Genomic DNA, 21,990 nt, shown 5'->3' with positions numbered 1-21,990 from the left:
AATGCAGATTGGGTTTTGAAAGCCCCCAACCATTTGTTGCAGTGGATTTGCTATGTAGAATCCGCTGCAAACACACGACATCTGGACCTGGTCTTAATACTCGGTCGCTCCATGGTAGGGGATAGTTTTCTTTAAGGGTGCGTTCACACATCACTGATTTACTTCAGATTTTGGTGCAAACCTGCAATTTAATTCAAATTGAAGGGGCGGATTGGCTGCATGTGAACACACCCTAAATTGCCCAATGTGCGCAACCATTTCAATGCATTTTGCAGATCTAGGCATTCTAATGATCTAGAAGTGTCACATGCAACAGGACGTCTCAGTTGTACCTGGAATATCATTTCTGCCATTCGTAGCAGCACATTGGTTCCTGTACTCAAAAAGCTGCACATTAATCTAGTATACGTAGCTAAATATTCCTGTTTTCTATCCGTTTAGGTGCAGAACGTGTTATCACATTGAAGCTGGAAATCCCGGGATCAATGCCGCCCTTAATTCAGGAAATGCTGGAGAACTCGGAAGGCCACGAGGCATCCAGTCCGAGCGAGAACGCACCGGAGCACAGTCGCAGCATCTCAGCTAATCCAGAGGAAGAGCGGGTCAGCAAATGTGCGCAGGTGCAATGAGGCCCGACTCCTCACCAGACATTCCCAACACAATATGCACACAGGGATGACATTCAACAAGGAACATCTCCCCCCCAACCCCACCCCCCTCGTTGCTGAATCTACAGATCCAAAACGTGTTCAGATTCCTCAGCAAGAACAGACCAAGCTGGTTTCCATTTCTACAAAAGCTAAAAAATACTTTTGCTGTTTACATTCTTAAGAAAAACACTTTGCTGGACTCTTACAAATAGAAGAAGAAAAACAATAAAAATACGAAAAGCAGCCATTTTACAGAACAAGAAATAAAGCGACTTCTATTTTCTCTTCCGATCATCAGATTGCATGATCTTTGAAGACTTTGTACATAATTTACTGTTCTTTCTGCTGGATGTTCGGTGCTTTTCTTCTGTCTTGCATACATAAAATGTTCAAGACATGGTAAAAACAAAACAAAAAAAAAAGTAAAAAAAAAACAAAAAAAAACACAAAGCAAGCAAATGGACTGTTGTACGTGTCCATGTAAGGAACATAAGACTGTCATATATGTCATAACATGCCCTCAACTGCATTGCGTCTATTTCCCCTCCTCCGCCGCGTCGGAGGAAGTCGTGGAAGAACATTCACTACATTATCTGAAGCCAGTTTTGTATCTGAGTAACTGCCTGTTCCGTTAGAAGACATTTTATTGTAAAAGTTGTCAGTGTCACTTTAAGAAGGTGGATAAAACAGATGTGATTGTTTCGGTGGACGATATTTTACAGGTGCATTACTGCAGTAATTGTAGCCTCAAAGGCACTTTTTTTCCAGTGTTACAATGTTTTTGTCTGTTTTCCTTTTTTTTTTTCTTTCATGTTTCTGTTCACAAGCCATTAGAGAACTGTTTGTGTGTGGTTCACTACTTATGAGTGGGTATTTGCATAAAAGGCTCCCCCCCTTTTTTTAATTTCCCAGAATACATCTCTCCTGTGCACAACTCACTATAACTCAAAAAGGGTGAGGTTATATATGAGAGTCTCCAAGCTGAAAGACCATATGGGACTACTTGAGCATGCTAGGAGCTGCTATCCTTCGACACTAGCGGCAGCTGCAGGTATTCTCAGCTGTTTTATATGCTACAATTCATCTAGTAGAATACTCGACACTACAGAGACGTACAAAGCGAGAGATGTAACGTACATGACCGCGGCGCTCCCATTCAACTGGCACAATCTAGTCAATTGCGTCGGCCCCATCCTTCCAAGAAACACTTAATAAGCCCACCCATTTCATTGTTGTAATCTGGTTCACAGTGACTGTGATACCGCCGTAGACGATAACACGTTGAAAAGTGTTACTAGGTCTCATTTAAAGCACTAGTAGAAATTTTGGGGGGATATTTTAGCAAGTCTGTGATGTATTCTTCACTGGCTCAGTTTGTACATTGAGATTGTTTAACGATGCTTTCTATGTTCATATACTGTTTACCTTTTTCCATGGAGTCTCCTGGCAAAGAATAAAATATATTTATTTTAAATCTTTCACAGTTCATCTTTACACTTGATAGAACGGACCACAGAAGTTAAGATATCCATTTTTTTTAATGTTTTTGTCTTCATTTTAAAAAGCAGGTTGCCGTGGGGTTTTTTTTTTTGTTCTTTTTTTTTTTCCTCCCCCGCTGTATTTCATCAGGACAATTAAAATATGTGCGCGAGCACGGTAGTCTAAAACATTTCTACAAGGCAAATTGGGACGAGTACATGACATTTCATGAGTAAAAAAGAGCAGAAAACTGTATGTGTAACAACAAATGTTAAAATGCCTACACAATAATAAAAAACATCAAATACATTATCACATAAAATAAGACAATGTACAAAAGTCTGCAACAGGAGGGACAAAAGGACTACACAAGATACTTTTGTTGGAAAACATTTGGGTGCTCCTCGGGCACATAACTAATACATAGCAAAATCATCTTCTTCATCGTCAGACTCTGCAAAATATTTCACTTCTTTCCTGGCCCGGCCGGGTCGCTGCCGTGTTGCGCTTCCAGAATTCACTTCTGGTGGGAAGATGTCCGTGTCGGAATCATTGTCAAACACAGATTTTTTAGACTTCTGTGGGGGAAAGCAAAATTAAAAGAAGGTCAGATGGCAGGAAAACCACAGGCAAGACAACCACCTGTGAGAACATACGGAAAGAGCAACCTGAGGTTCTTCCACAAGTAAGAGTGGTCCATAACCAATGTGGGGGGAGTAAGAACTACTGTGATGTAAGCATGAAGCCAGGAGAAGGTCCTCGACCTCTCCTAAGTTCAAAGTTTTCAGTCATACTGGGACATTAAATCAAGCTCACAGCCATGTTGTCTCCATAGATACACATTGATAGTATTGGTTGTTCTGAAGAGCCTAGTGACTTTAAACTGGGTTGCTACAAGTCAATTCTTGAAACTTCTGATCTGCACCAGTCAATTTTTATGCAAGGTGGAGAAAACCAGGAGTAACAGCAGCTCAGTTACACAGCGGTAGACCTTGCAAACTTCCAGAGAAGAGTCACCATGAACTGAAGCACATGGCGCATAAGCCATCTATTCTCTGTCGTATCACTCACTACAAAGTTGCAAACCGCCTCTACAAGTAGCATCAGCACAAGAATTGTGCATCTGCAGGAAATGGGCTCCAGTGGTTGAGCAGTTGCATACAAGAGGACCATACCCAATGCCTAATCGCCGGCTGTAAAGTGGGAGGCTACTGGGCTGATGAATCACATTTCATAGAAAGAAGGACCAAACTCCATATTAATAGGCATCATTTTGGAATGAAATGTTCCACCATCCCATATCGGTGTAATGGCCACATAAGTTTGAACATATACTAGAAAAGAAGGTGGTAACCAGTCAGTGGAGTAGTGTAAGGCCCTGTACACATCGGTGGGGGCTCTGGGAGGAGCCTGTGTTGTAAAGCGGTCTAAAAATCCAGAAAAAATGTCAGACATTTAGTCTGGTAAAATGTGACAGAAACCTGATGAATTCTAGTCTGTGGGGTCTGTTTGGGCCGTGTATGTCCAGCATACGATGGATCCTGCACCGCTATAATGAAGCAGTACAATGGATGAGAATGAGGTCTAAGCAAGAAGGTTGGGGCTGCAAGTAAAAACAAGGTCTCCCTGGATTTTGATGTAGTCCAAAGACCAATTTCTTTTTCTTTGCCACAAAAAACGCACCTGTGATGTCAGCCTAAAATTTAGGGGCAGAATAACAAGAATGCGGTGCGTAGATTTGGTGTCGTACTGCATCGTTTTAGATATAATGGCAATGAATACATTTCTGCACCGAACCATCCATTCAGCACACAGGAGTAAGTCATGATGTAGACGTAAGAAAGGTGTCTGATGGTGGACAACAAGATCCCTGCAAGTGTCCAGACCACACAAGATAATACAACCCACGTACGGCATCGTACACCTCTCCGCCCTCACCTTGCTGGATGTGGACTTGGATGCAGATTTCTTCCCAGGATTGTAGTCCCCTTCATTTTCAGAATCCGATGTTTTTCTTTTCTTCCCCCTTCCTTTTGCTAACAGACAAGATGTACAAGGCTTCCCGTTAGACACAATACAGCTGGTAACAATTCATTTCCAAGATAGAAATTGCATTAATTAAAAAGCTCCGGGGGAGACAATGTGTAAGAGAGCGGCAGTAGCTCGATATCCGTCTGACACATGTAAGACGACTTCCATAGGGAAGAAAGAAATCTAATTCCAACAGTCATGTACCCGGTAACATCTACATGATTCCTGCAAACATTGGTGCGGCTCCAATACTCTGTAAAGGGGGGTTGCTGACGAAGCTTTTTTTGCAGCTACGACTCCTCGCATTACCCGGAAAATAGATACATTTCTATAAGGCATGGATCGGCAAACGATACTCCCTCGGCATCAGGTAGATGCCTCAGCAACTGTGCCGTCCAACCTGAAGTTAGATCTCTCCATGCCTGCGGTCTGATCAGGCCCAACTGTTTTGCTGGACAAGACTTTTAAAACCTACGGTGGGTCCAGACGGGGGGGGGGGGGGGGGGGGGTTTGCCAGGAAATTTCCGTCCGGACCCTCCGCTCAGAAATTCCGCGGCATTTACAGTAGTAACAAAGTGGATGAGATTATGAAAATCTCCTCCACAAACTGCAGAAATAATCCACATAAAACCAGAGTGGAAACGGACATGCGGTGCGCAATTGAATTCTGCAGCATATTAATCTTATCGCTGTTCCTGCTGTGGAATTCACCTCTTAATAAGGGGGTGAATTCCGCAACAGAGATATGTCATTAAATCCACACCAAATGGTGCGGGCTTAGAGGCAGGCTGTCCACTGGTGATCCGCCCGCTGTGGACATTCCAATGCTGCAAGTTTGCCCCCGTGTGGTCCCAGCATAACTGCACATTTATTTACATGTTGCCGATTTTAGTCCAGATCTGCAGCAGATTCCACCTCTTCAGTTTGAATTCAAATGAAAAGATAAAAACAGCTGAAAATCTGCAGAATATCAGCGATATGTGAATGCGCTCTAAGGGTATGTTTACACGCAACGCCGCTGGTCACTTCTGCATCATCTGACCAGCTGTGCTGCGCTTACTAGAGGCCACCGGGGTGTCTGGTGAAGAAAGTGCCGAGAGCGCAAACAAGGGAGAGGGAGTGCGGTATCTTCTGAAATGAGCCGTGGACACAAAGCCAATTTAGAGCCAAAATCCGCACTGATGATGTGGATTTTGACACTAAAATGCTGTGGAATTTGTGCTGCAGAAACTCCACAGCAGTAAAAATCCCTTAGGGCCTCCTGCACATTGTCTCACAGTCATAGAACAAAGTCCCTGTACAAGACCAGACTTACAGGGGGGGGGGACCAACGGGAAAAATAAGTCAGCGGATGCAGAAGGAAGGCTCCTATATTAAAGCCTTAATCAGTAGGAAGTAAGAAAAGCTAGGATTGTGCTCCCTGATCGTTGGCGTTTACTCAGCTCAAGTTGTCCTAAATCACAGCACTGTGATATATAATATATAACATACATACAGGTTTATTGTACACTGAAGAGTCACAACAAAATGTGGTTTGGAGCAGAAGGTCCTTGCTCAAATCCAGACACACATGAAAAAAAAAGGCAAGAGGCGGTCCTTATAAACAGGAAATACAAACCCACAGAAAGTTTCAAGACATCAAATCTTCTGTACTTAAATAGTAAATCTGGAGGACAACCAAGATCTGCGTCTTAACAGCAAAGATATTAGTGCTATACTACCACCCACCAAACGTGCACAGAAAATCCTTTATCAGAGATTAAAGGGCAACCTGACAGAACCATAAAGCTCCACAAACTACATTATGGTGATGAGACGGGTCTGGGGAGCTCGTCTCACACTCACTGGGTCCCCAAGAGGTCAGTGCCCACACAACGCGACTGTTCAGAAGGCAGAGCACTGGAATGGGCGACCTGGTAGGCACAAGATACAGGTCGCTCATTCCCTAACCTTTTAGCCCTATGACATAGCTTATGGGGCTCAGAGATGATGACTGGCCTCCATTAATCCCGTGACTAGTAACCTACGTGGACCATTATTTACAGAAGGATGTAGCTGAACTCCATATTTCCGTGACTCCAGCAGTCTGAATAAATTATTCCAGGATATAGAATAGTCACCCACATATTTGTCAGTCACCCAGGATGTAGCGTCCATCTCTAGCAATATCCCTCATGATAGGCGGCTGGTATCAATAGCCAAATGTTTAGCCTGCTATGCAGATGCTGGCGCGTCAGAAGTTGGTTTCATCAGTCAGGATTTGGTTCTCTTCGATGCACAATTTCTCCAGTTTAAATGTAAAATTTGCTAGCCAACAGGCGGCACGGCTATGGGGCCCCGCTCCGCTCCGAGCTGCACTAATCTGGGCCATTCTAAAGACACTAATGTCTTTGAACCAACACTAGAGGAAGAGTAGGGTTATGTTCCAGAGGGTTAGAGATCTCAATATTATTTGGGTTCCAGTGATCCATTGGAATTCATTCCCGATTTAAACCAAAGTGATTGGGGTCTTACATTTACGAGTATCGGATTAGTTAAAAACATAGAACTCTATTTTTAGTGACTAAATCCAGGAATTCAATCACAAAGTTAGAACTGAAGACAACTTTATGTGATTATATACATCCACTGGGGAGCACAAACCCTAAAAGGCTTTCTCCCTCCCTTCTGTGGTTTCCAAACCCTGGTTTTGTCAAGCTCTGGATCCTAGTGAATGCATCATACCCCTGCGAGAGAATCTACTCTGGTGTCTCTTGTACCTCTGGGATACTGGGAGAGTATTTAATCTGGTGTCTCTGGGATACTGGGAGAGTATCTACTCTGGTTTCTACTCTTGCAGTATCCCAGAGGTACAAGAGACACCAGAGTCTCGCTATTTCATTTTTAGGTTCATTTAGATTACACAGTCTGTAAAACATTGTACCAAAGCCAAAGTAGTGGGTGAGATTGCAAAGGCTAGACTACACACAAGCTCCCAAGTAATGTGCAGATCACGTCTAAGGATCTGCACAATCAGGGCTCTTCCGGTTTCTTAAAGATAAGAGCTTCAAACGCAAAGCTGTTTGTTGGGTGATTAATTTTCAACTCCAGTGAATATCTGTGAGGGACCAGAGGGCAAAACCTGCATGTGGCAAGTTATTTTGCAGCCCCCTTCCTGCGAGGGATCACACCCAGTGATCGGATCCCTCTAACAAGGGATTTTCACAAGGTCCGTTCTCATCACTATAGATCACTATTCTAAATGGAAAGCCCAGGCTCTAATCATCAGTTTGGTTGTCTTTTTGGCATTCAGGAAATCACCAACATTTTGAATGTTTGAAAAACTTCAGAAAAAAATATAAATACCACCACAAACTCCCAAAAATACAATAAGAACGCCACGAATCTCAGACCTTGTAAGTTTCAAGAAACCCAACCTTGCTAGAGATTGAACTTCAGATAAAATCAAGATGATGAAGCTTTAGCTGCTTACCTTTGGGCGTTGTAGTTTTCTTTGGGGTTCCAAACTCCAAATCAGAGTCCGAATTTATAAAAACTTCAGACTTCTTTGGCTTTGGCGGTCGTTTTTGTTTTGGGGTTCCATCTGAAGAGGCTTTTGCTGCAAATGGAAAAAAAAAAAAAAAAGAGTAAAAAGTTTTTCGAAAATTTTGCATCCATTTAAAATATTTTTCTTGTCAAATTTCCAAAAGGGACAAAATACTCTCCACTTGAAAGATTGGCATTTGGAAAACAACCCAATTCTCACCATAGAGACCATAGCCTGACCTTACATGATCCCATTCAGTTTTGTGTCAGAGCAGTAGATGCTAAAGCCCTTAAGGCTCGTTCACACCTGCGTTATGGATTCCATCATAGGAGCAGGAAATCAAAATCACTGGCTGGAACAGATCTGTCCTGGCAGAACTGAACGGTACGGAACGAAGCCCATTGACTTAATGGGGTCCATCCGGCTTCTATTGCAGCATTTTCCCAAATGAAGCAATGCCGCACGCTGTTTCATCTCGGATTTTAACAGAAATTAGCGACTGAGACGCCAAACGGAACCTTCAATGCTGATGTGAATGAGTTCTTAAACAGGTATTGTGCTAAGAGGATGGCCCACTGGAAGGGAGAAAACCAATACATCGACAGGAGTCTGACTGGTAGGATCCCCACCTATCCCAAAAACTGGCCAGCTACCCGGTTTCCCTGAAAATAAGACATACCCTAAAAATAAGCCCTACCATGATTTTCGGAGAGACTTGAAATATAAGACCTACCCCAAAAATAAGCCATAGCTTCATTATATAAGAAAAAAAAAGGAATACATTACCTAGCAGGCTTGGTTTAGGCCTCACCACCCTGCTCTCCGGACCCCCGACACGCTTCTTGCAGTCCTTGGCTGACCACAGGAGATCGCTTCCTGGAGGCGGGGTTTATTCCGTAACCAGGAAGTAATGACTTTGATTGGTTAATCGAGCGCTGCATTGATTGGCTGAGCAGCGGTCGAAGAACCAATCCCAGCCATCTCATTGTGGATTTATGAATTAGCCAATCAATGCTGCAACTCAGCGAATTCATAAATCCCGGCTACACAACGCGAAGGCTGTGATTGATTCTTCATCCACTGCACAGCCAATCAATGCAGTGCTGGATGAACCAATCACAGCCATCGCATTGGTTCATCGATTGCTAAATTAATTGGCTGAGCAGAGCTCGACAACCAATCAGAGCCATCGCTTCCTGGAGGTGGGATTTATGAATCTCGTAACCAGGAAGTTATCTTCTGTGGGCGGCCAAGGACTGCAAGAAGCGCGTCGGAGGTCTGGAGAGCAGCGGGAGGAACCCAGACCGAGCCTGCTAGTTAAGTATAATAAGACATCCACCGAAAATAAGACCTAGCAACGTTTTGGGACAGCAGACCTGCGGATTTTAGGTTTTCAGTTGTATCTCTATTTGCATCCAAATTAAGTAGCGATAATTTTAGCCCTGCATTAAAAAAATTACCTTTCTTAGTAGACGGTTTGCTTGCTGGTTTTTCTGTAGATTTGAAGCTAAATGTTGAAGAGTAGAGCGGGGAGGGTTCATCATCCTCATCATCACTGTTGAATTTGGGAACATCTTCTGATCAACAAAAAGTAGAAGAGAAAGAAGAAAATCAAAATCCATCCGGCAATGACCTTAATTTAAAGGGGTATTACAGGACTTTTTCTATTGATGACCAACAGCTTATCGGATGATCGTCTGGAACCCGACACTCATATCCCCATCGTGATTCCCGAGGCCGCTGTCACTACGTTTAGCACAGGAAGAAGAAAAGCTGACCAGAGCAGCCTGGGTTGGCACTGTGGCTTAGGTTGGCACTGCGGCTTGGGTTGGCACTGCAGATGCAACACCCACTTGTATCGAGTGGAATAGGCTCCTGATCCCCCTCCATACAAACCTCAAACGCACAGGACGTAAATAGATGTCCTGTGTTGTTAATAATCCTCCCACTCTGAAGACAGACAGCAGAGCAGGAAGGACCCCTCTGTTCCACAGGAAGTTTCTGCCCCCTGAGCTCACCTTAGACACCTGTGTTACGGTTGGACAGGTTACCGCCCCAGTCTAACTCCCCACCTGCCACTGTCCTCGGATTGTATTCTTGATCTTAATTGTAACTCATGCTCCATCTTCCTACCGTAGGAAACATTACCTTTATCTCTTTTAGTAGATGATTTGCTGGTTGTTTTCTCTGAAGATTTGTAGGAGAACGGTGAGGAGTACAGGGGGGAGGATTCACCATCATCACTGTTATATTTTGTGGTGTCATCTAAAAAACACAGAAACTGGGATGTCAATATTTATAAAATAGATTGTTCCCCTTTGTAAAAGCCAGCCTCCCGTTCCGTCACAGATCCGTCTTAAGATACCAGAATAAAAAGTGCTGCAAAAGCCGAGTGGCTGGGCGGAAAGTGGGGGCGGGCCTCAATGGGGTCTACCTGGCGCTGTTCCATTCCATCCAGAGACAGAGCCGTTCAGCTGCAGGGATTGCCTTTTCTGCTCCCTGAACAGAGCAGGAAAGTGGAATCCCCAATGCAGGTGTGGAACCATCCTTAGGCTGCCTGTCCACGGGCGATAGGTCATTGTGTTATCCACTGCGATAATCCGTCCACGGGTAATGCAGTGAACGCTTTCCATAGTGTTGCAATGGAAAGTGCAGCCCCTAAATCCACGAGCAGAGAATCATAGCGATTCTACGCTTGCGGGATTCAAATTATGGCATGCTGCGATTTTCTGCAATGAGCCTATCTATTAGATAGGCTCACTGTGGAGACCTGTCAGTTCTCCCCCGCAGCGAAATATGGCTAGCGATATTCTGCCTCGGGCGGAGAGGCAGCCCTAATATTGCTACAACTTGATCCCATAACACAAAGGTTGTTGTGCCTCCTGCTGGAATGAGTAGAGCAGACATGTCCAAAGCTGGAGATCCTGTACAGCCTTGTAGTGTTCCCCAGGGAGCAACACTTGGACTAGTCGTCATATTATCATCCCATTTACCAATGAGGTGGGATATGTGTGCTTTGTTACACTTGGCTGGGGGCAGCTAATCTTTCTCGTCCGTATCATTGGGGGCCACAGCCTAGACCATGGGATATAGCCACTGCCCTAGGAGGCGACACTAAGCAAAAAAAGTGTTAGCTCCTCCCCGCTGGCTATATCCCCCCCTGCAGGCACTCAGCTAATTAGTCTTTAGCTTAGTGTCTGCTAGGAGGCAGACGTAGGAAAAGCTATTCGCGGGAATCCGGGGAGTCGGGGCTTTTCCCTGGCTTTACTGGCCTCCCGGGGGAGACGCAGGCAGGGGGTGTCTCCACCACTACTGCGGCGTCTCACCCAGAGAAGAAAAAGGGGCCCGACCATGCAATGCGCATCCGAGTCGGTTACCCGCCAGCCATAGGGCTCCCCCTCCCTGGAGTAGCGCACTGTCTGACGGTGACGCGTAGGGGGCAGCACTGCTGGAGCTGTCGACGTGTGGACAGGCTGTGGCCCCCAGAACAACACCAGAAAATAATCACTCGGGACTCCCTCCTCGCAGCGGCGGCAGCGGCAACAAGACGCAGGTTACCTGGGCATCACAACTCTCGGACGGCAGAGAAGCAGCAGCGGCGGCAGTTTCTCCCTTGGCAGGGATAGAAGCGGAGCGGAGCGGGGCAGGGCAGGGCAGGACGCCGAGGCGCCGGCCGGCAAGCCACTTCCGGGCGCGGCGCTCCGGGGGGCGGAGCGCCGTCGTCACGGCCGGAAGACGTCACTTCCGGGTCACGGGGACGCTTCCCGGCCAGGCCACGCCCCCTCCGAGCGCGGCAAGCTTAAAAAGGGCAGCCAGGAAAAAGAATGGCCGCTCTCTGCAGCACAGCGTGTCAGCTTGCCTACACGCACGCCGGAGCCTGGCACTGTGCAGCTCCCCGAGCCCGCAGCAGCAGCCCTCCTGAGCAGCAGCCCTCCTGAGCAGCAGCCCTCCTGAGCAGCAGCCCGCCTGAGCAGCAGCCCTCCTGAGCAGCAACCCGCCTGAGCAGCAGCCCTCCTGAGCAGCAGCCCGCCTGAGCAGCAGCCCGCCTGAGCGGCAGCCCGCCTGAGGGGCAGCAGCGCTTCTGAGCAGCAGCCGTCCAGCCATCCGGCTCTGCAGGGTCCCTCTGCTGTGGAGAAGCATCCGGACAGCAGCAGCACCTCCTGTCTCGGGCACCAGCAGCAGTGACAACGCCGCAGCAAGTCCCTGCCACAACGCCTGCCGGGTCACCAACGCTACGAGGTCGTGTGTGTGTACCCGCGTCGACTCCCGACAACATTCAAACGTCAGGACCAGAGGCTCCAGCTGGACCGGGGGAACCGCACAAACAGCTGCCAGACCGGGTAAGCCTTGCCCAAGGCGGCACTTTGCGGTGTTCTCCCCTCGCCCTCCCCTCCCCCCCCTGCAGGCATTCCTGTAAACGGTACCCACCAGTTGCAAATTGTGTTGTGTTACCATGTCTGACCCCAGATCAGAGGGTTCCAGCCCGGCCAAGGGGAGGGTGAAGCACTACGCTTGCTCTACATGCAGCGTTAAATTTGCGTACGGTCAAACCGACCCCCGCTGTGCGGGGTGCACCACGGCACGCGCTCCCCCAGGGACTCCGGTGCCCCCCGCCGCCCCTGTGGAGCCAGGGCCCGAGCCCCAATGGGCAAGGTCCCTGGCTGCTGCCGTTTCCGGCCTGGCCTCATCCTCTGCGGCAATTTTACGCCGGTTAGAGCTTAGCTCCGACGCGTCCTCCTCGGAATACGCGCAAGGGAGGACACGCAAGAGGAGGAGGTCCCGCAGTAGCGAGGACTCCCCCCGGAGGTCACGGCGCACCAGGAGGTCAGGTAGGTCCCCCAGGTCCAGGCGGTCCGGGGACTCTCGCGGCTCCCACGGTTCCAGAGAATCTGTGCATACGTATCATAGATCACGGCACTCGTCGCGATCCCGATATTCTACAAGACAGGCCCGGGCTCACCATGAGTCCCCACGAGCGTCGTGCTCTCGGGCATCCCATGACACGGCACAAACGGCAGGTGAGGGCAGTGGGTCGGAAGACTACGACCGCTCGGATGCCTCGTCAATGTCTGAACTAGACGAAGAGCAAGTGTCACGCCTAGCCAGCCTAATGGACAGCCTGGTGATATCCGTAAGGGAAACCCTCCAGGTTACGGAAGAAACAGTAGAAACGGCCCCGTCCACGGTGTCGTTTAGACGACAGAGGAAATCACGACAGGTCTTTCCGGACCACCCGGATTTCTCGGAAGCCCTTAACAAGGAGTGGCAGAACCCGGATAAAAAATTCAGGCAACCCGGGAAGACTTGGGAAATTACTTACCCGTTCCCAGGGGGCTTGAAAAAGAGTTGGGCGGTACCTCCAGTAGTCGACCCACCCGTGTCACGACTAGCTAAGAGCACAGCATTGCCAACAGCCGAAGTAGCGACGCTAGCGAACCCGCAAGACAGGAAGCTGGACACCTTGGCAAAAACAGTGTTTCAAGCCACAGGCACAGCCTTGCAACCGATATTTGCGGCTGCATGGGTCAGTAAGGCGTCCACAGCCTGGGCCAAACAATTACGGAAAGACATCATAGCAGGCGCTCCACCAAGCGAGTTGCTCGAGCTGACAGATAATATCATACAGGCAAATAAGTTTGTATGCACAGCTCAGCTTGACGCAGCCAAATTTGTGGCCCGGGCGTCCGCCGCATCGGTAGCGACAAGGAGAACACTCTGGCTGAAGAGCTGGTCAGCGGATACAGCGTCCAAAATAGCGCTAACGAAATTGCCGTTTGAGGGAGACAGACTATTCGGCCCCAAACTGGATGTCATGATAAAGGACGCCACAGGCGGCAAGAGCACGTCACTACCGCAAATGGCGGCAAGGAAGGAGAAGGCCCCATTAAGAAAGAAGCCGTTCTTTAGGCCCTTTCGGCGCTTTCCATCCCGCCCAGGGGCGGGGCAGTGGTCCCACTCTACGAGAACCCCTGCAGAGTCAAAGAGGGGCCCCTCATTTAAAACAAAACAGCCGTGGCGACCACGACCCGGAACATCGAAAATGGCGGGACCAAAAAACGTGGCATGAGGCACTGCCCCCACCCAGTGTCACCAGGGTGGGGGGCAGACTCTCCCAATTTTGGGAGACATGGGGGAGGCGCGTGAACGACAAGTGGGTACAGGAGATTGTGACATCCGGGTACTCAATCGAATTCACAACCCTCCCACGGAATTTTTTCTGCAAGTCCAGAGTGCCGTCCTCTCCGGAAGGGGTAGCCAACCTACAACAAGCAGTACAGAACCTACTGGCACAAGGGGTTGTGAAACCGGTGCCAGGAGCCCAGGAGAGGCAGGGGTTCTACTCGAACCTTTTCCTAGTACCCAAAAAGGATGGCAGAGTGAGACCGGTCCTGGACTTAAGGAGATTGAATCGATTCGTCAGGACAAAACATTTCCGGATGGAGTCAGTCAAGTCCGTGATAACATCCATGCAGCCGGGGGAATTTCTGTCCTCGATAGATATCAAGGACGCCTACCTTCATATCCCAATCCGGGAAACACATCAGAAATTCCTCCGCTTCGAAACACAGGGAAGGCACTTTCAGTTTACGGCGCTGCCATTCGGCCTGTCTACGTCACCAAGAGTTTTCACGAAGGTACTAGCGGCAGTGATGGCGCTAGTTCATGCGGAAGGTATAGAAGCTATTCCATACCTAGACGACATACTAATAAAAGCACCATCGTTGGACGACAACGTCAGGAGCCTGAACGTCACGATAAAAACCCTACAAGAATTCGGCTGGATAGTGAACCACGAAAAGTCATGTCTAAAACCAACACAACGTTTGCAATTTCTGGGCATGATATTCGACACCAGCCTCCACCGGATCCGGCTACCTCAAGCAAAGGCACACAAGCTCCGGCAGGGCGTCCGGTCCCTAAGGCAGGGGAAACCACTGACCATCAGATACTGCATGGCTATCCTGGGCCAGATGGTGGCAGCATTCGAGGCAATCCCTTTCGCTCAGTTCCGATCAAGGATGTTACAACACCTGATACTGTCACGCTGGGATGGGTCCCGGCTGACCCTGGAACGGCAGATCCAGATAACCCCTCAGGTCCGAGGGTCACTGAAATGGTGGCTGAGACCTGGCAGACTGCAGGCAGGGCGACCGTTGGGCCCCAGGCAATGGACAGTAGTGACGACGGACGCCAGCCTTTCAGGTTGGGGCGGAACACTGAGGGACCAATCGGTTCAGGGAGAGTGGTCACAAAGAGAGGCAAGGCTTCACATAAACATTCTAGAACTGCGAGCTATCTACCGGACGCTCCAACACTTCGGGCCCAGTCTCAAGAGAAAAAGCGTACGCATTCAGACGGACAACACCACAGCGGTGGCCTATATCAACCGGCAAGGTGGGACACGGAGCTCGTCGGTAATGAGCGAGGTGGCAGCCATACTGACATGGGCAGAGAGGCATCTAAGCTCAATATCCGCGGTGTACATCCCCGGAGTAGAAAACTGGATGGCGGATTACCTAAGCCGGGAAAGGATAGATCCCGGCGAATGGGGCCTGCATCCAGAAATTTTTCAGACGATATGCCGGAAATGGGGCACACCAGATGTGGACCTCATGGCGTCACGGTTGAACTGCAAGATACACCCATTTGTGTCCCGAGCCCGGGACCCACAGGCAGCGGCAACCGATGCCCTGACAATTCCGTGGAGGGAGTACAAACTCCTATACGTATTCCCGCCAATCCCGCTCATACCGAGGATCCTGGGAAAAATCAAGCAGGAAGGGCGACCGGCGATATTGGTAGCACCAAATTGGCCAAGAAGGAGCTGGTACGCGGCCATCATGGAGATGCTGTACGACACACCGTGGCACCTTCCGGAGCGAAGAGACCTGCTATCCCAGGGGCCTTTTGTTCACCCGGATTCCAGGTCTCTACATTTGACGGCCTGGCCGTTGAGACCGAGGTATTGAGAAGGAAGGGTTATGCGGAGAATGTCATCCAGACAATGATACGAGCCAGGAAAGCAGCCTCATCAGCAATCTACTATAGAGTCTGGAAGCGCTTCTTCATCTGGTGCGAGGAGAGGCGTTTACAACCAATGCAATTTTCGGTGTCCAGGATTCTTGCATTCCTACAATCAGGCCTTGAAGTAGGATTAAGGGTAGGGTCGCTGAGGGGCCAGGTATCAGCACTAACGGTACTGTTCCAAAGACCAATTGCAAACAGGATGGCAGTACGGACTTTCCTGCAAGGAGTTGCCCATACAACACCCCCGTTTAAGCCTCCGGTCCAAACTTGGGAGCTCAATCTCGTGTTAGACACTATTACGGACCAGCCGTTTGAGCCGCTCAAGGAAATCCCGATGCGGTTACTAACCTGGAAGGTGGCATTCCTCGTCGCCATCACATCGATCCGAAGGGTCTCGGAACTAGCGGCACTGTCTATACAAACACCATATATGGCCTTTCACCAGGACAAAGTGGTACTAAGACCATCACCCGAGTTTTTACCAAAAGTAGTCTCTCAGTTTCATATTAATGAGGAAATCGTTTTGCCCTCCTTTTGTCCAAATCCAGTACACAAAAAGGAAAAACTACTACACCACCTGGACGTAGTAAGGGCGCTGAGAACCTATGTGAAGAGAACAAGGGATTTCCGCAAGACCAACTCCCTCTTCGTTATTCCGGAGGGGACTCGAAGGGGCCTAGCAGCTTCAAAAGTCACCCTATCAAAATGGATAAGGTCCCTGATAACGGAAGCATATCGAGCCTCGGGACGCTCGCCACCATTTCGGGTTACGGCCCACTCCACACGGGCGGTGGGGGCCTCCTGGGCAGTCCGTCATGGAGCCTCAGCCCTCCAGGTGTGCAAGGCAGCCACCTGGACGTCCGTGCATACATTTTCGAAATTTTATAGAGTCCATATAGCCGCATCATCCGATGCCGCTCTTGGACGGAAAATCCTGCAGGCGGCAGTCGTTTGACCGCACGTGCAGTGCCCACCCAGTATATGTTTTTTTCGGGACTGCTTGTGAACGTCCCATGGTCTAGGCTGTGGCCCCCAATGATACGGACGAGAAACAGATATTTTTGGTATAACTTACCGTAAAATTTCTTTCTCGTCACGTTCATTGGGGGCCACAGCACCCACCCCTTATTATTTAGGCGGTTGCCGGAACTCTCTGTTCTTCGGTCATTTTTTTGGTGGCAAAGAATTACACCAGATTTATGTTTGGTATGTATATAACACAATATGTATAAATGTACTCCCACTGGCTACCTACTGCTTGCAGACAGACTAATTAGCTGAGTGCCTGCAGGGGGGGATATAGCCAGCGGGGAGGAGCTAACACTTTTTTTGCTTAGTGTCGCCTCCTAGGGCAGTGGCTATATCCCATGGTCTAGGCTGTGGCCCCCAATGAACGTGACGAGAAAGAAATTTTACGGTAAGTTATACCAAAAATATCTGTATTCACTAATCAGACCATTCCAGGACTCTCATGCTTACCAGAATCGGGTTAGCAGAGATTGTTGGTCTGGCTTTAGTTTTGAACCAATGTGTATGTAGACCCAAGTGGTGCCTATGAACTCTGCCTTTGTGCATCTATAACTCTTGCTTTGGTCAGACTCAGTTTTTTACAAAATGTTAAGTTTTGATGCAAACTTGCATGAGGGTGCCCCTGAATGTAAAGTACTGGATGGCAGTTTCACTTTTGGCCAAGAGCCTTCTTTAAAATATATACAAGGGGTATCATCATTATTTTAGAATTTGTGTCTCAAAAGTGTGAAAATTGGCCGCTGCTTCATTTCAGCAACAAAATCTTACCATCATTTATTTTTGTAGAAAACGAAGTGGAAGAAAATATATCGTCGATCTCTTTTTTCTTCTGCGTTTCGGTTGGCTTTCTATATGAAGGAATACAAAAGAAAAGTTAGGAATCCCAAAGACATGAAAGCATGGAACTTTAGACCCAAATCTGGGGACTCCGGCGGCTGCGTACTCTGTGGACTTGGTGGATTTGAACGACGTGAAGTCATATTCATCCTTCTCCGGACTGTCGGAATGAGCGTCATCATCATCATTCTGATTGTTTGGGATCGGGGAGGGTTTCTGCTTTACGTCATTCAGGTTGTTATTATTAATAATTTGATCGTCGTCGTCATCATCATCCGCCTCTTCTTCTTCCGAAAAGTCAAACGTGTACTTGGGTCGCTCGGCTACGGAGAGAAGAACGTCAGCGTCAGATCGGAAACACTTAAGGGCGGATTTACTACTGAAAATGGGACAGTTTTTGGGCACAAATTAAGCTAAATAAATAATAACTCATACATGCTTTGCACAAAATTTTTTATGTGTTTTAGACACCCCCCCCCCCCCCCCCCCACATAATCTGACAAAGAAGGGGCCCGACTGCGTGGACAAGAGGGTGTGTTCTAAAGGAGACATGGTGTGCCAAATTTTGGTGAAAAAGAAGCCAACTGATAGATGGTATAAAGTTAGACTAGATAGTCTAAGGAAACTCCAGATGTACCAGCCAGCCTGAAGGCCCATTTACACGCAGATATAATCTTTCAAACTATAAAAGATTTTGTGCTCTATTTTCATACAATGCTAATGGCCATTTATACTTTTTTCATCATCATTTGCATTCAAAAGGGCCTGCAGGAGCTGTTTGCAGAGCCCAGCTTGTGATTAATCACACACCCAACTGTGACACAGCTGCATTGTTCTCTTTGTGGCTGCCGGCAGATTACAGTGTTATCCACCGACCCCGTGGAGACAATACCGTAGCATGCGGTCTATTGAGAGCTACTTTATCTCTCACTAAATTCACCTTAAAACCATCGTGGTTTTTTTGCGATAATCGTTACGTGTTAATAGGCCTTAAATCACTGTGATAAATCTGGTGCATTCTAAGACTTTCTAGTCTAAGTTTGCACTTTTTAATTATTAGACCCTATTAGAAAATCTGGCCTTTAATGCGTAAAGATCCTTTTCATCAGTTGTCTAAGTGACCTGTAGATTATGTCCGTATTACGAGGTGTGCCTTTATTGGTGGTGATGTTGGGAAGGCAGACCATGTGAGGGTCTTTTATAAGACTTCATTCCTCCAACGGAGGCTGGACAGACAGGGATGATTTAGTGAATCCTGCACTGAGCAGGGGGTTGGACCCGATGACCATGGAGGTCCCTTCCAACTCTACCATTCTAGGATTTGCCCCACAACCAATACAGTTGGGCCTGCAGAGTTACAATGTCTCCCAGGTAATTCTGTGCCAAACGTACTTATGTCAACAGTACAACACAGCCCTAACGTAAACCTACCAGCTGCTCTCCTCAGTAAGGAATCTCGGGGGATGACCACAGGTTCTACTACATCTGTATCTTCTATATCACTTTCCGACTTGGATTCATCTTCTGACCAGGGGTTCCTCTTCTTCCCTTTTTTGACTGGGGGTTTTGGAGTCAGAGAATTCTTCTTGGCTCTAGAACCTAAGTGCAATGCAACAGAGACATTGGCATAAACCATAGAGAACGAATAACGCAGAAAACATCGTTAGGCCATTAACACTGAAGGGGACGAAGAATTATGGGGTTAAAATATAATTTAGTACATATTAAATGTTAACTAAAACCCTAACAATTAGGAAGTCCTAAATGTTTCCATCAACCATTTACAGCAATGGCTCTCTTAGAAACGGCCCACATCAGATCAAATCTGCCACGTATGCACATAGCCTCCCCCCTGAGGAAGGCACCATTAGTTGGCAGTTTTGTTTTCTCCTCCCCACTTTCAAAAGCTCCTAACTATCTTTCCACCAATATAGCAGCAAAACGGCTTGTGTGTTTTTTTTTCCTTGCTTTTTGCGGGACAAGGTCTATTTTTCGGTGGTATTATTCAACACTCCATATGATCTACTGAAAACCGTGGAGTGAAATGGAAAAACAGTATTGCAATGCAGCTATTTTTGAGGATGGTCTGTTTTTATGCTGTAGGCAATGCGGCAAAAATGACACGTGAGCATTACTGTGCGGGTCAGTACGTGTAAGAATATCAAAATGTATGCAGTTTTTTTCTATTAGTGTATTACTTTGCTCAGAAGTGCATGTGGTCACTCAGATATATAATCAATGAATAGTACAAGTGTCTTCCCTTCTTCCCAGGGGCACGCCGATGCCTTAGTTGGTGCTGTTGATACATACAGTGCTGTGCAAAAGTGTTAGGCAGGTGAGGGAAAATGCTGCAAAGTAAGAAGGCTTTCAAAAATGGAAGTGTTAATATTTTTTTTTGTCAATTAACAAAATACAAAGTAAATGAACAAAAGAGAAATTTAAATCAAATCAATATTTAGAGTGACCGCCCTTCGCCTTCAAAGCAGCATCAATTGTTCTAGATCCACTTGCCCAAAGTCAGGGATTTTGTAGGATAGCAGCCAGGTATATGATTAACCAATTATATTGTGTTTCCCCCAAAATAAAGACCTACCCTGAAAATAAGCCCTACCCTGATCTTTGGCTATTTTCCAACAGAGGCTCGAAATATAAGACCCACCCTGAAAATAAGCCCTACCAAGACTTCATTAAAAAAAATGAATACATTGCCTAGCAGGCGCTGTCCGGGTCCCTCCCGCTGGTCTGCGAAGTTCCGTAGCTCAGCCGGGCTTCCTGCACTCGTTCATAAATCCCACTTCTAGGAAGCGAGGGCTGTGATTGGCCAGCGAGCGCTGAACCAACGTGACGGCTGTAATTGGCTGAGAGCAGCATTTGCTGCCCAATTAGAGCCATCGCATCCTGGAGGCGGGATTTATGAACACCACAACCAGTAAGTGATGTTCTGTTGGTGGCCGACGTGTGAGGGAAGCCCGGCAGAGCTACGGAACTTCACAAACCAGCGTGAGGGATGCGGACCATGCATGCTAGGTAAGTATTAATAAGACCTCCCCCAAAAATAAGACCTTGTGCCTCTTGATGCAAAAATTAATATAAGAGAGGGTCTTATTTTCAGGAAACCAGTACCAAACAGGTGATATAAAAATGCTGATTATGTTAGTTCTAATACAGTCATTAGCGGAAACAGAAAATGTACACCCATCTACTCTTCAGAGAAGTCTTGCCAAAAGTGGTCTTCATGGAAATATTGCAGCCAAAAACATACCATTCACGTAGAAACAAGACCAAGCGACTCAACTATGTAAGAAAACAGAGAAACTGGGGTACAGAAAAATGTGAAATATCCGGCTGTAACAGATGGCCGTTTATTAACCAAAAGGCTGGAGAGCGGTACAATAATGAGTGTCTGCAGACAGTGTGGAGCATGGTGGATGGCGGTACAATAATGAGTGTCTACGGGCAACAGTGAAGCATGGTGGAGAGCGGTACAATAATGAGTGTCTGCAGACAGTGTGGAGCATGGTGGACGGCGGTACAATAATGAGTGTCTGCAGGCAACAGTGAAGCATGGTGGAGAGCGGTACAATAATGAGTGTCTGCAGGCCGCAGTGAAGCATGGTGGAGAGCGGTACAATAATGAGTGTCTGCAGGCCGCAGTGAAGCATGCTGGAGAGCGGTACAATAATGAGTGTCTGCAGGCCGCAGTGAAGCATGCTGGAGAGCGGTACAATAATGAGTGTCTGCAGACAGCAGTGAAGCATGGTGGAGAGCAGTACAATAATGAGTGTCTGCAGACAGCAGTGAAGCATGGTGGAGAGCGGTACAATAATGAGTGTCTGCAGACAGCAGTGAAGCATGGTGGAGAGCAGTACAATAATGAGTGTCTGCAGACAGCAGTGAAGCATGGTGGAGAGCAGTACAATAATGAGTGTCTGCAGACAGCAGTGAAGCATGGTGGAGAGCGGTACAATGAGTGTCTGAAGGCAGCAGTGAAGCATGGTGGAGAGCGGTACAATAATGAGTGTCTGCAGGCAGCAGTGAAGCATGGTGTAGAGCGGTACAATAATGAGTGTCTGAAGGCAGCAGTGAAGCATGGTGGAGAGCGGTACAATAATGAGTGTCTGAAGGCAGCAGTGAAGCATGGTGTAGAGCGGTACAATAATGAGTGTCTGCAGACAGCAGTGAAGCATGTTGGAGTGTGGTACAATAATGAGTGTCTGCAGGAAGCAGTGAAGCATGGTGGAGGGCGGTACAATAATGAGTGTCTGCAGGCAGCAGTGAAGCATTGCTGATGTTTTGAAGGCGAAGGGCAGTCACACGAAATACGAATTTGATTTGGGTTTCTCTTTTGCTCATTTACTTTGCATTTTGTTAATTGACAAAGAAATTATGAACACTTCTATTTTTCAGCAT

The 21,990-nt window shown here is 47.5% G+C and overlaps 2 protein-coding genes across 7 annotated transcripts in view; one reads left to right on the top strand and one right to left on the bottom strand.

Moving 5' to 3' along the window:
- Positions 1–2,095, top strand: part of RARB (retinoic acid receptor beta) — a 603,146-nt gene extending 601,051 nt beyond the window's left edge. For all 4 annotated transcript variants that reach the window (XM_066585512.1, XM_066585514.1, XM_066585513.1 and 1 more), the window contains one exon: positions 442–2,095. In XM_066585512.1, the coding sequence (XP_066441609.1) occupies positions 442–629 (188 nt within the window). In that variant the 3' untranslated portion in view covers positions 630–2,095. The remainder of the gene's footprint in view (positions 1–441) is intronic.
- A 74-nt stretch (positions 2,096–2,169) lies between these two features.
- The window catches only part of TOP2B (DNA topoisomerase II beta), a 63,914-nt gene continuing 44,093 nt past the window's right edge, over positions 2,170–21,990 (bottom strand). For 2 of the 3 annotated variants that reach the window (XM_066585509.1, XM_066585511.1), the window contains 8 exons: positions 19,012–19,179; positions 17,687–17,903; positions 17,512–17,591; positions 9,835–9,951; positions 9,147–9,263; positions 7,633–7,758; positions 4,068–4,165; positions 2,170–2,707 (listed from right to left, as the gene is read on the bottom strand). In XM_066585509.1, coding sequence (XP_066441606.1) covers positions 2,546–2,707; positions 4,068–4,165; positions 7,633–7,758; positions 9,147–9,263; positions 9,835–9,951; positions 17,512–17,591; positions 17,687–17,903; positions 19,012–19,179 — 1,085 coding nt within the window. In that variant the 3' untranslated portion in view covers positions 2,170–2,545. The remainder of the gene's footprint in view (positions 2,708–4,067; positions 4,166–7,632; positions 7,759–9,146; positions 9,264–9,834; positions 9,952–17,511; positions 17,592–17,686; positions 17,904–19,011; positions 19,180–21,990) is intronic. The other variant, XM_066585510.1, reaches the window with a different exon arrangement.

The sequence above is a fragment of the Eleutherodactylus coqui genome, chromosome 12, assembly GCF_035609145.1.
Source record: "Eleutherodactylus coqui strain aEleCoq1 chromosome 12, aEleCoq1.hap1, whole genome shotgun sequence".
NCBI classification, from domain to species: domain Eukaryota; kingdom Metazoa; phylum Chordata; class Amphibia; order Anura; family Eleutherodactylidae; genus Eleutherodactylus; species Eleutherodactylus coqui.
This window is presented reverse-complemented; position numbering and strand designations above follow the sequence as displayed.